The sequence below is a fragment of the Mandrillus leucophaeus genome, unplaced genomic scaffold, assembly GCF_000951045.1.
Source record: "Mandrillus leucophaeus isolate KB7577 unplaced genomic scaffold, Mleu.le_1.0 Scaffold337, whole genome shotgun sequence".
NCBI lineage: Eukaryota > Metazoa > Chordata > Mammalia > Primates > Cercopithecidae > Mandrillus > Mandrillus leucophaeus.
In genome coordinates this window covers 250,940-262,997 of record NW_012103554.1, presented here as the reverse complement: position 1 = coordinate 262,997, position 12,058 = coordinate 250,940, and the positions used below count along the sequence as shown (strand labels likewise).

Below are 12,058 nucleotides of genomic sequence, written 5' to 3'. Positions count from 1 at the left end.
TGTGTGTGTGTGTGTGTATTCGTTTATTTTAGTGACTACAATATGCTTTATTGTTCTTGGAAAGGTCTCAGGGTTTGCTTTTAAATCAGACTGTGCGCTTTTCATCAGTTTCACATCTCTCTCCCCATGCCAGGCTGGCTCCAGCTAGCAATGCCACATTAAATTCCAGGGAGACCTTCAGAAACTTCCAGAAGCCTCCCCTCCTCCTGACCCCCATGTAGTCCAAGACCCCCTGTGTTTGCCTACAACCCCTGCTTAGGGTCCAGCCCCAGAACTCAACTACCCGACTCGACTCGGACCAGCCTGGCAGCAGGAGCTGAGGCTGGAGGCAAATGCCCAACTCTGCACCAGCAACTGTGCCACTGGGGACCTGAAGCCCAGGGCGTGTCACACCTGGAGGAAGCAGAGGGCCCCGTGCATGAGTCACCCAGGCCCTCAAGGCTGTCACAGCTCCGTTGTTCCCGCCCTGCCCACTTGCAACTTGAGGCCATGGGGCCCTAAATGCTTAGATCCTTGCTCCCTCTCAGATCCCACCCCTTCTTTTCTCCTCTTTCCTCCTGGCCCCCTTATCTTTTCCCATCTCCATTCCCACTTTCAGACTCATTCCTTCTTTGCTTAAAAGGCAAGATTTTTGGCCAGGCACGGCGGCTCACATCTGTAATCCCAGCACTTTGGGAGGCTGAGGTGGGTTGACCATGAGATCAGGAGTTCGAGACCAGCCTGGCCAATGCAGTGAAACCCCATCTCTACCAAAAATACAAAAAATTAGCTGGGCATGGTGGCAGGCACCTGTAATCCCAGCTACTCAGAAAGCCGAGGCAGGAGAATCATTTGAACCCAGGAGACAGAGGTTACAGCAAGCCGAGATCGCGCCACTGCACACCAGCCCAGGCGACAGTGCAAGAGTCTGTCTTAAAAAAAAAAAAAAAAAAAAAAAGGCAAGATTTTTCTGGCCCTGTTGCACTCTAGGCTCAATCAAACCTTAGCTGAAGACAGCAGTTTGCTGTCCACCATTACACTGTTTTCTAGAAGATTCTATCCTGATGAAGCACCCCCAGGTTGGTTGAAAACCAAAATTACTTTTCCTTGGAAAATCTTTGTGGACACCCAGATGGGCATTCAAATTTCCATGTTGTGGCCGGGTGCGGTGGCTCATGCCTATAATTCCAGCACTTTTGGAGGCTGAGACAGGTGGATCACCTAAGGCCAGGAGTTCCAGCCCACCCTGGCCAACATGGTGAGACATGGTCTGTACTAAAATCGCAAAAATTAGCCTGGCACAGTGGCAGGCGCCTGTAATCCCAACTACTTAGGAGGCCGAGGCAGGAGAATCACTTGAATCCGGGAGATGGAGGTTGCAGTGAGCTGAGATCGTCCCAGTGCACTCCAGTCTGGGCGACAGCGCGAGACTCTGTACCCCGCATCCCCACAAAAAATAAATAAAAAACACCCAACACCAAAAAGGGAAAACAGGGAAAAAAATATTACCAACTTGTGCCAGCCACGAGGTCTTCAACCTCGATGCTGCCACCTTCAGGCCCCTGGGGGTTACAACCTCCGCTCCAGCTCCCCTCTGAACCTGTGCTATTCCTCTAGCCCCATTCACTCCCACAACTGTCTCATTCATTCACTGGTTCACTCAGCCTCCAACCACCCTTAAATCATGTCAGGCTCACCAGGTGATGGAGAGAAAAATCCTCTGTGGGTCTGAAAAACACGTCTGAGTCCTGATGAATGGGCCTTGCTTTCATTTCCTCTCCCTCACAGCACCCTCAGGGCCATGAAGAGGCCTCGGCCTGGGATCAGAGCTCCAGCTCTCCTCAGGGTGGACCTGGCTTTTGCTGACTTAAGGGTGGGCCACAGGGCTCACAACTGAAATAGGAGACCTGCCCTGGGTCCTTAGCATGTGCAAGGACAGAGTTTCTTGTAGAATTTGTCATTTTCCACATGCAGACATCCATGCCCAGAAAGCTGAAGAACTTTGCACGGGAATGCCACAATATCAGCTGACTTCCATGTCTGAATACATGGTCTCTAGATCATGGCCATTACAGTCACTTTTGAACCACTTCTGTCTCCATCCTGGGCTGGATCTTCTCACACACAGATCCCCGGACCACCAAGCTATGCCCTTCACAAATCTGAGAACTGACCACCCCCATGTGTCTGTTGTCCTCCATACCACCCTCCACATGGCCCCTCCTGCACAGAGGCTCTCGTGCATCAGGCCAGAACCTTCCAGGCTTCTGTGTCCCTGCTCAGTCACAGAGGCTGCTGCCATCCCATGTTTCTGTCCTGAAGCAGACAGGCCCTGGGCTTTGTCCGGGCCTCCTCCCCTTTCCCACAGCCTCAGGACCCTGGGGACTGATGGTCAACAGGTGCAGGTTCTCCCCACATGAAGACTGTGTAGAGTGGGAGGTCTGTGTCTATTTTTCTCATTCAATGGGAAAACGGCTGAGTGGCTGGGGGCAGAGTGGGACTCAGGGGTTCTGCCCAGTCCTCACCCCAGGCTAAGCCCTCCCTTGTGGCCAGGGGCCACTGGGCCCCCCACTTACCTCTGGCTTCTGCCCACAGATCTAGATGGTTCCACGGTGACTGAGACGAGGATGCACTCACGTTGCCCCTTTGAGGATGGCTGCAGGGACCATCCAGGGACTGAGCAGAGGTGTGGGTGCAGCCATGGATTTGGGTGTAGTTGGCCACAGATGGGTGTGCAGCAAAGTGAGCCCCATCAAGACGTAGACTCCACCCTCGGCTTCTGCTCTCCATGGAAACACAATTGATCACATAAAGATTGATCACGGTAGGCCTTTAGGGCTTTCCTTTCTTTTTTTTCCCCAAAGTCATAAAGGGATATATAATATACTCAAAGACCTTCTCATGCTTTTAGAGGTGAGGCAAAGAAGGTCCGCTCCGGACTGGGAACCTGCGGCGCCCTGGACGGAGAGGGGCGGGGATTCTGCCCTGCAGGCGGAGGGAGGGCAGGTGTCGCTGGCGCAGGCGGTGACGGAGAACACCGCCGCCACTGAATATCCCCGTGCAAGTTTCTTCACCTTCCTCTGCATCAGTGTTTACACTGGGGTAATGATAAATGCTGTGTTGAAAAATTAAAAGAGGAAGGAACTGTGTCCTGGTCCGCGCGGAACCCGCGCACGCCGCCACCAAGTCGCGGGGGCGGGGTGGACGGGGAGGGTTCGCCCGACCTGGCCGCTGTCAGGCCAGGAGCCGGGGACAGGACGGAGTGGAGTGTTCCCCAGAGGAGGGCCAGCAAACGTTTCAGGTGGATCCCAGCCTTGGACTGAGCGCAGCGGCGGGGCGGGGCGGGGTCGGACGGAGGGCACGTCACCGGCCTGGGCGGGGCACCCAACAACCAATCGGCTTGGGGTTCTCTTTGCAACTCATCCGCGGATCTCCGCTGCGACAGCGATTCCGGTGCCTTGCGCTGCAGATCCCCCATGGCAGAGGCCGCCAGCCCCACGTTCCTTCTGTGCCTCCCGCTTCTGTTCCTGCTGTCCGGCTGGTTCGGGGCAGGGAGGGCCGGTGAGTTCAGGGATGGAGCCTAAGCGGGACAGGGGCCAAACCTGGAGGACTGTGGACTGCACCGGGTTTCAGAGGAGGTGAAGGCTTCTGGAAGGACTGGCGCGATCTCCCAGGACTGCGTGCCCCCTCAGTTCCCCTGCCAGGCTCCTTTCCTCCGGTCCTCTTTCTGTGGCTACTGCTTGCCCCACAGGCCAGGAGGGGGGCGGGGGGTCAAAGAAGGCAGACAAGGACCCGCAGGAGGGTGGAGGGACCAAAGGGCTTGCAGAGCCCACGGTGGGGCGGGGATCCCTGGTGCAGACTCGCAGCCCCACTCACCCTCGGGAAGGAGAAACCAGAGCTCCCGGAACCCGAGCTGTGATCAGGACAGAGGTGAAGGGGGTTCCACAGGGACGCGATCGCTGACACCCCCACCAGCCACAGGCTTGCTCTGTTCTCACCCGCTCTCCACCACACAAACCCTCCAGCACCCCCAGGGCTCCTTGCCTTGGAACTTCCCTGCCCTGGAACTTCCCTCTGAGCTTTGCTGCAGACACTCACCCGCACCCAGGGGCTCACCAGACACTTCCCACCGCTCCCCTCAGCGTTCACTTACACTACCCAGGTCACATCCATTCACTACCCATCTCAGCCCAGCCCTGTCACCCCACAGGCCTCCCTCACCTCCCCATCCATGAAGGGGCCCTTAGCACCTCCCCAACCAACTAGCACCCTCTACCCTTCTCCCCAGCAAACACTCCACACGCTTTCCACAGAACTTAGTGCAGGGGGGATGGGAAGGACCATTTCCCCCATGATGACCCTGGGAGCGCCCGTGAGTAGAGGCGCCCACTACTTCCCTTGGGTCCCAGATCTGCCTGTTCTTCCTACTGGGGAGCCAAGGTCATACAGAATAGTCACTATGCAGACAGGAGTCAGCAAACCCTTTCTAGAAAGGAAAGGCTGAAGGCACTTTGGTCCTTGCTGGCCATGGGTTCTCTGTGTCAAGTCCTGTCCCTTTGTGGAGCAGCAGCAGGAAATGGCAACCTGTTAATAAAAGGGAGACCAGATGTGGACACCGTCCTAGGTTGCTGACCCCAGGTGAGGGTACATGCTGTGTCCTGGCAATTGCTGCCCCATCCCCTAGGGTGTCATCTCCAAGTGGTGTAAGTTGAAGAGTCACAGGTGTGTCCAACCCTGCCTGTGGCTTCTGGGTGGTGTGGATGTGATGGATGTAAGTGGAGGTTCTATGATTCGGGGTGTACTGCCCCTCTCCTTTGCTGCTGGGTGGCATCAGTCGTCCCCCAGGACCTTCAGGGACCCTCCCTGAAGCCTCAGGTGTGAGCTGAGGGTGAGGGGGTGCAGGCATGGGGTGTCCTGGGGATCAGGACCAACTGCTTGTGCAGCTTCTTGGTTCCCTGTGGCCCTGCTCCGGTCCATCCCAGGAGACCCACCTGCGTCTTCTCACTGCCGGGCCTACCTTCCTAATGGGCAGCTCTGAGACTACCTGGTGACTGCCCTCCCATTGCTGGAGGCTATCTCCACCAGGGCCCAGAACCACACCTGGAGCCACTTTAAATGAGCCTTGCTTCTGAGCACTAGGGGACCCTGTTGTGATTCTGTGGTTGGGAATTGCCATGAAATCCACATAGCACCTTTTCCAACCACACATGTCTCTGGGATCTTAGGGACTCCAGGGTCAAATAGCCGTAGTGGCAGGTCCAGCCACACCCCTCGTTCACAGAGTGTGTATGGCTGCATTACGAGCTTCAAGAGCAGAGTTGAGTAGTGACAGGGGAGGTCATATGACCAGCACAACCTCTAATAGTTACTACATTAGCTATAAACACTGTCCATTCCTGGTACGAATCCAGGAAATGTGAAATTACCATCAAGTGGGTCCATGAACCCAGCACATCCCTCTAAGCTGGACCTGACACAGGTGTCCATCCATTACTTTGCCCCATTGCACCTCATGAGTAACAGGGAAGCAAGTTAATGCTTCAGATCCCTGGGAGGGGGTCGGATCACACACTATGTTCACTAGGAGTGTCTGGGTATTTGCTGTTTCATGGTGTACAGTTACCAGAGTGAATGCCCATCTGGTTCTGTGGGGGAGTCTTAAGCAGTCATTGCACTTGCTGTGGGGTCAAAGAGGCCCACCAGGGGCTCTGGGCTCTCCTTCTAGTAATGGACTTGATCTGAGATGTGGCTCAGTTCTCAAAGCTGGGCAAAGAAGCTCGGTTATTTCCTGGGGTGACAACTTTCAGCCTCCAGGTCATCCATCCTTGCGTTTTGTCTTTGTTTGTTGTAGTTATTTAAATCTAGCAGTATCCAGGTTGAGTCTCCATCTCTTTTGGATCTTGGACCACTTCATTCTATGAGCCATGGGCATAGCTTTCTATGGCTGAAGTCCCCAGCTGGCGTTGTGACTTCTCTAATTATTTCCATCATTGCACCCTCCTTCCTCTTGACAGTTAGTTGATGGCCTCCACTGGAGATCTGTTATTTGAGGATTTTCCATCCCCATTACTACTGGAAGCCTATTTCAGGAAGAGCATCTCCTACCCCCAACCTTGGCCTTCAGCAACAGGCATCCCTGAGCTTCTTGACAATCGGCTGCCTTTTTCCAGGGCCTTCTTATATGCTGGGTAAACAGGAGTCCTCCAGGCATCCCTTGAGCCCAGAGGGTGGCCACTGTTCTGAATTTTCATACTGCAGCCACTCTAGCGTCTGCACTTCTCTGAGCATTTTGTTCTTTCCTCTACAACCTGCCATGTAAGAGATGGGCTTTCTGTTTCGTGCACTGTGGGTCATTCCTTTTTCCAAGGTTCCAAGGGCAACCTAGTAGCAGCTGAAAAGCATATTCCAGGAACTTACCATGTCTTCTTTCCCATAATAAATAAACTCATCCTTACCCAATTTAGACTACATTGTACCCACTACACCATGCTGCAAAATCCTCAGGGTGCTCTCCCGCCTCTTGCAGTCCACCTGGGCTGCTGCTGAAGATCCTGCCATCTAGGTCCTTTCACCTGTAGCAGGCCTGCCACCTCCCTGGCAGGGTGCTGTGCTGACAGATGTGAGTATAGGTCTGGGCAGAGTGGGGAGATGGACATGTTGGCGACCCATGGTTCCTCCACAGGCAGAGACCACCATCGAGGAAGAGAAATCCATCTCTGCCAGCCCAGCCCTTCAGGAAACCCTCTTGCTGTCCCAGTGTTTGGGGTCTTTCCCCCACTTCAAAATTCTCCGGTATTTTGGGTTTTTTTTCCATAGACACTCACTCTTTCTGGTATAACTTCACCATCATTCGTTTGCCCAGACATGGACAACAGTGGTGTGAGGTCCAAGGCCAGGTGGATCAGAAGAATTTCCTCTCCTATGACTGTGGCAGTGACAAGGTCTTATCTATGGGTCACCTAGAAGAGCAGCTGGATGCCACAGATGCCTGGGGAAAACAATTGGAAATGCTGAGAGAAGTGGGACAGAGGCTCAGACTGGAACTGGCTGACACTGAGCTGGAGGATTTCACACCCAGCGGTGAGTGGTGGAGACCAAGGACAGAAGGGAGCAGAGTGTGGGCTCAGGGGCTGTACTTTGTGTGGGGAGAATAAATTAGACATGGGACCTCCATGAAGCCCAGCAGCAAGGGCAGGACTTGGAGGAGGCAACAGGACCAGATGAGAAGGGTCTCAGCGTAGGAGGATGTGGGATAGGGAAGAGAATATGTAAAGACCAGAGCTGATCTCTTTCTGATTGGGGCAGGACCCCTCACGCTGCAGGCCAGGATGTCTTGTGAGTGTGAAATTGATGGACGCATCCGTGGATCTTGGCAGTTCGGCTTTGACGGACAGAAGTTCCTCCTCTTTGACTCAAACAACAGAAAATGGACAGTGGTTCAGGCTGGAGCTAGGCGGATGAAAGAGAAGTGGGAGGACAGTGGACTAACCATGTTCTTTCAGGTGTTCTCAATGGGAGACTGCAAGAGCTGGCTTAGGGACTTCCTGATGCACAGGAAGAAGAGGCTGGAACCCACAGGTAACTGACAGGGGAGCACTGGGAGCACGCTGGAGATGCCATCAAGTTACACCCTTGTCTGTGAGTGTCTGAGTATGGTGGGTGTAGGTGTATGGGTGTGAGTGGGTGTGAGTCTATGCATGTGTGAGTGTGAGTGTGTGTGTGAGTGAGTGTAAGAACATGAACCCCTCATGGGGGGCTCCTCCTGGGGATGCCTTGGCTCTCCCATCCTCCTCTTCTCTCTCCCTCCTGACTCCTCTTCCTCACTGCACTTGCTTTTGCTCCACTTACTGTGGATTTGTCACCAACCTCGAAACTGTGGGCGTCATTGTGTTTCTAGACCTTTCTCTTTAGATTTCCCTCCACCTAGAATTACTTTTCCTTTCCTCTCCTTTGGTCTCTTTCTGGAAATCCATCAAAACCACCTCGAATGCCAGCCCCGAGACTCTCCCCTCCCCAGCCCTGGGACATCACCTCCTCTTCTGCCAGAGCAGGAGGGTGGGCTGTGCTGTCACCTTGCTTCCCTCAGCAGCTATGTGAGCTCCCTGAGGACGGGGACACCCCCTCTCCTTTCCTACCCCCAGGACCTGTCACAGTGGCTGCCCCACAGCAGGGGAGACAAATCCTCTGCCTTCCAGGATGACCTGGGGCAGCAGGAGCTGAAGAGGTGTCTCCTCAGATTTGGGGCGTGGACAAGAGTTGTCACTCCAGTGTTTCCATTTCAGAACCACTCACTGTGGCCCCACGCACAGCCCAAACCAAAGCCATGTCCACCAACCTCAGTCTCTGGAGCCTCCTCATCATTCTCTGCTTCATCTTCCCTGGCATCTCAGGAGAGTCCTTTAGAGTGACAGGTACTGTGGGCAAAACTGTGAGGGGAACAAGAGACAGATGGGTGAGGTGGGAGGAAGGGAAAGAGAATTCCCAGAGCCCCACCCCTCCCCATGGCCAGGACCTTCTCATCCTGACATGGGACAGGTCAATAGGACCTGGTGTCACCTGTTGGCAATGACCTGGGCAGCTCAACCTTGAGTTCTGATGGATTCTCACTGTCAGAGGGCAGAGGGAAAGGGAGAGGCTCACACCAAAGCTCAGGGCCTATTGAGCTCGAGAGGGTTTAGACAATTCAGGCCTGTTTCAGAGCAGGTTTCTATTCGGGAAGGGTAGTGGTGTGTGGCCTGCAGGCAGCAGGAACTCAGGCATGGGCAGTCTGCGCAATAGGAGAGGAACAGCATGGCTGTTTCACCTAGGATGTCAAGGGAAAGGGTGTCCCTGGAGGAGGCTAAGAAGAGAGCCATCTGGAGGAATCCCAGGACAAGGGAGCTGTGAGGGCCTTGGTCCACCCAGTTCCTAAAGCTGCATTCCCAGAGAAAGCACCTTGAGTCCCAACAGTTAGGGTGGAAGATGAAGAGTAGAGCATGTCCAGGATGAGTTTTAGGAAAAGGCCAAGCCCCTTGGACCCATGGGATTCGTGGCCAGGCCCTGAGGTGATGCCCCTGCCATTATGCCTCCTGCACACTCCAGATCCTGAGTCAGCTGATGGCCCTGCCTGGAGCAGAGTGGACTCAGACAGGGAAGCTGAGGTGCTGCTGAAATTCCATGGTCACCACTGAGCTTGGCCAGGAATGAATGGGGCAGGGCAGGGACAGTCCCATTCAGAGCTATGGGTGCAACTCCCAGGGTGAGGAGAGGCTGAGAGAGAAGGGGAAAGAAAGAAGTTTGCCTGCAAGCCCACCCAAGGCCAGGAAACATGGATCCAGATACTTCTGTTTGGACAGGGCTCCTCCAGGTCGTCTACACCCTTCTATGAGAGGGAGGAGCAGTACCTGAGTGAGGGTGCAGACCCCTCATTACCAGCCTCAGTTCTGAGCCTCCCTGGGCTGTAACAGGACCTGGGCTGGCTCTGTGGTGTGGTGAAGGAGGGAGGAGGTTGGGACAGGCTGCACAGCCAGGGGTAGGGTTGGAGGGAGAAACATATTCCATATTTGGAGGAGAGGCTCCGAAATGGGGAGGGTCTGGGAGGGATCACCCAGGAGAACAGATCCAGGTTTTTCTCAGCCACTTAAACCAACACTTCATCTTTTGTCAAGGTGAAAGATGATATCAAGAACCCCCTGTTAGTCTGGTCTGGTTCCTGCTCTCCCTTTAGGGAGGCCAGCTGTCTACTCACCACTGTGCCTTTCTGAAAAGCAGGAGTTCAAGCCTTAGCAAGTCCACAGTGTTGCAGGAAGTCAGGGACCACGAATGGAGGGACAGGCTGGAGCTGTGGCAGAGGAACATAAGTTGTGAAGATTTCATGGATATTTATCACTTCCCTAATAATACTCTTATAATTTCTTACCCCCGTCTTACTTGAATCTCTTAATCCTGTTATCGTCATAAGCTGAGGATGTACATCACCTCAGGACCCCGTGATGATTGTGTTAACTGAACAAATTGATTGTAAAACGTGTGTTTGAACAATATGAAATCTGTGCCCCTTGAAAATGAACAGAACAACAGTGATTTTAGGGAACAAGGGAAGATAACCATAAGATCTGAGTGCCTGTGGGGTTGGGAAAAAAGAGCCATATTTTTCTTCCTGCAAAGAGCCTATAAATGGACGTGCAAGTAGGAGAGATATTCCTAAGTTCTTTTTGTAGCAAGGAATATAATATTAAGCCCCTAGGAAAAGAATTGAATTCCTGGGGGGAGTTCTATAAATGGCTGCTCTGGGAGTGTCTGTCTTATATGGTTGAGATAAGGACTGAAATACGCCCTGGTCTCCTGCAGTACCCTCAGGCTTATTAGGGTGGGGGGAAAATCCCACCCTGGTGAATTTGGGTGAATTTGAGGTCAGACCAATTCTCTGCTCTTGAACTCTGTTTTCTGTTGTTTAAGATGTTTATCAAGACAATACTTGCACAGCTGAACATAGACCCTTATCAGTAATTCTAATTTTGCCTTTTGCCTTGTGATCTTTGCTTTGCCCTTTGCCTTGTGATCTTTATCCCCCTTTGAAGCATGTGATCGTTGTGACCTATTCCCTGTTCGTACATCCACTCCCCTTTTGAAGTCCTTAATAAAAACCTGTTGGTTTTGCTGCTCAGGTGGGCATCACAGACCTTCCAACATGTGATGTCACCCCCGGCAGCACAGTTGTAAATTTGTCTCTTTGTACTCTTTCTCTTTATTTCTCAGACCTGCCGACACTTAGGGAAAATAGAAAGAACACATGTTGAAATATTGAGGGTGGGTTCCCCCGATACCACAGGCCCCCAGCAGATGACGAGGACATTGTAGACTCAACATGTCATACCACTCATTTCCTTTGGTGATGATCCTAGCAGCCATTTTTCTTAACATCTTCTGTCACTTTCTCTCAGTGGTAATGAAAGGAATTCCTGCACATGTTTTAACTGAACAAGAAATCCCAGCAAAAAAAAAAAAAAGAGTTATTTCTGCTTCTTTGATTGTGGAAAACAAACACTTCTCTGAAGCATGACCTTATTCTTCCGAGCAGTATTGCTAGTAAAATAGCATGCTGGACTTCAGATCTCAGGGATCTTTTCCATGCACTGACCAAGAATTGTATTAATCCTTTTTACTGTTATGCTTTTTTACAGTTTCTCATTCTGTCAACCATATTGGAGTGAAGTGGCATAATCATAACTCACTGTAATCTCCAACTCCTGGGCTCAAGTGATCCTCTAGACTCAACCTCTAGAATAGCTGCAAGTACATGCGCATGCCACCATGCCTGGCAAATTGTTTGATTTTTGGGTAGAGACTGGGTCTTCCTATGTTGCCCTATATAGAGAATTAATGGGATTTCATTCTTCTGACATGTTATATTTAATAATAAAACTAGGGATGCTGCTAGATATCTTTTGGAGACAGAGATTTTAAAGATCACTCTTAATTTATAAGCAGTCTGGCTGTCAGTCTTCACCACTGTCCTGATGTCCTGGGCCAGCAGATATTCCTGCCTCTATCCCTGCTTCCAGAATGTGATGCTTTCTGGTTTGTCCCCAGCCCACTCCAGGCTTGGCAGTGGCTTTTCTCATCATTCTTCAGCCCTGATCATGCTCACTTCTAGTGAAAGAAATCCTCACTACAGATACATCTCTATTTGTAAATGTTATTCTATTCCCCCACAGACAAAAGATCAGAAGCAGAATATATAAAGAACTACTAGAAACTAATAAAATGCACCTAATTCTTCAGGAAATGCTGTGAGCAATTCAGAGATCCTAAAGAAACCTGTGAAAGCTTTTATAGCTCTAATACAATGAAGAAAACGATGGTCTACCCCTGTATACTCATCTTACCAACAAATTTTTTTAGTCTGTCTCTACCAATTGGTGGATAGGAAATGGAATATCAGAGACTTCTTACATTGTGGGTAAGAGGCCAGACTGAATCACTTTTTTGATGTCTACTCAGGTAGTATCCAGGAGAGTGGACGCTGTGCTCATCCCACTAACCAGCAATCCCAGAGTCAGTTCTGGGTTCCAAACATGTTCCAGAGAACATGGAGATA

The 12,058-nt window shown here is 51.9% G+C and overlaps 1 protein-coding gene across 1 annotated transcript in view; it reads left to right on the top strand.

Moving 5' to 3' along the window:
* Window positions 1–3,455: 3,455 nt before the first annotated feature.
* Window positions 3,456–12,058, top strand: part of LOC105545700 (NKG2D ligand 3-like) — a 10,785-nt gene continuing 2,182 nt past the window's right edge. Inside the window, exons 1-5 of the mRNA XM_011988716.1 lie at window positions 3,456–3,540; window positions 6,796–7,059; window positions 7,285–7,557; window positions 8,262–8,390; window positions 9,627–9,754. Coding sequence (XP_011844106.1) covers window positions 3,456–3,540; window positions 6,796–7,059; window positions 7,285–7,557; window positions 8,262–8,390; window positions 9,627–9,637 — 762 coding nt within the window. The 3' untranslated portion in view covers window positions 9,638–9,754. The remainder of the gene's footprint in view (window positions 3,541–6,795; window positions 7,060–7,284; window positions 7,558–8,261; window positions 8,391–9,626; window positions 9,755–12,058) is intronic.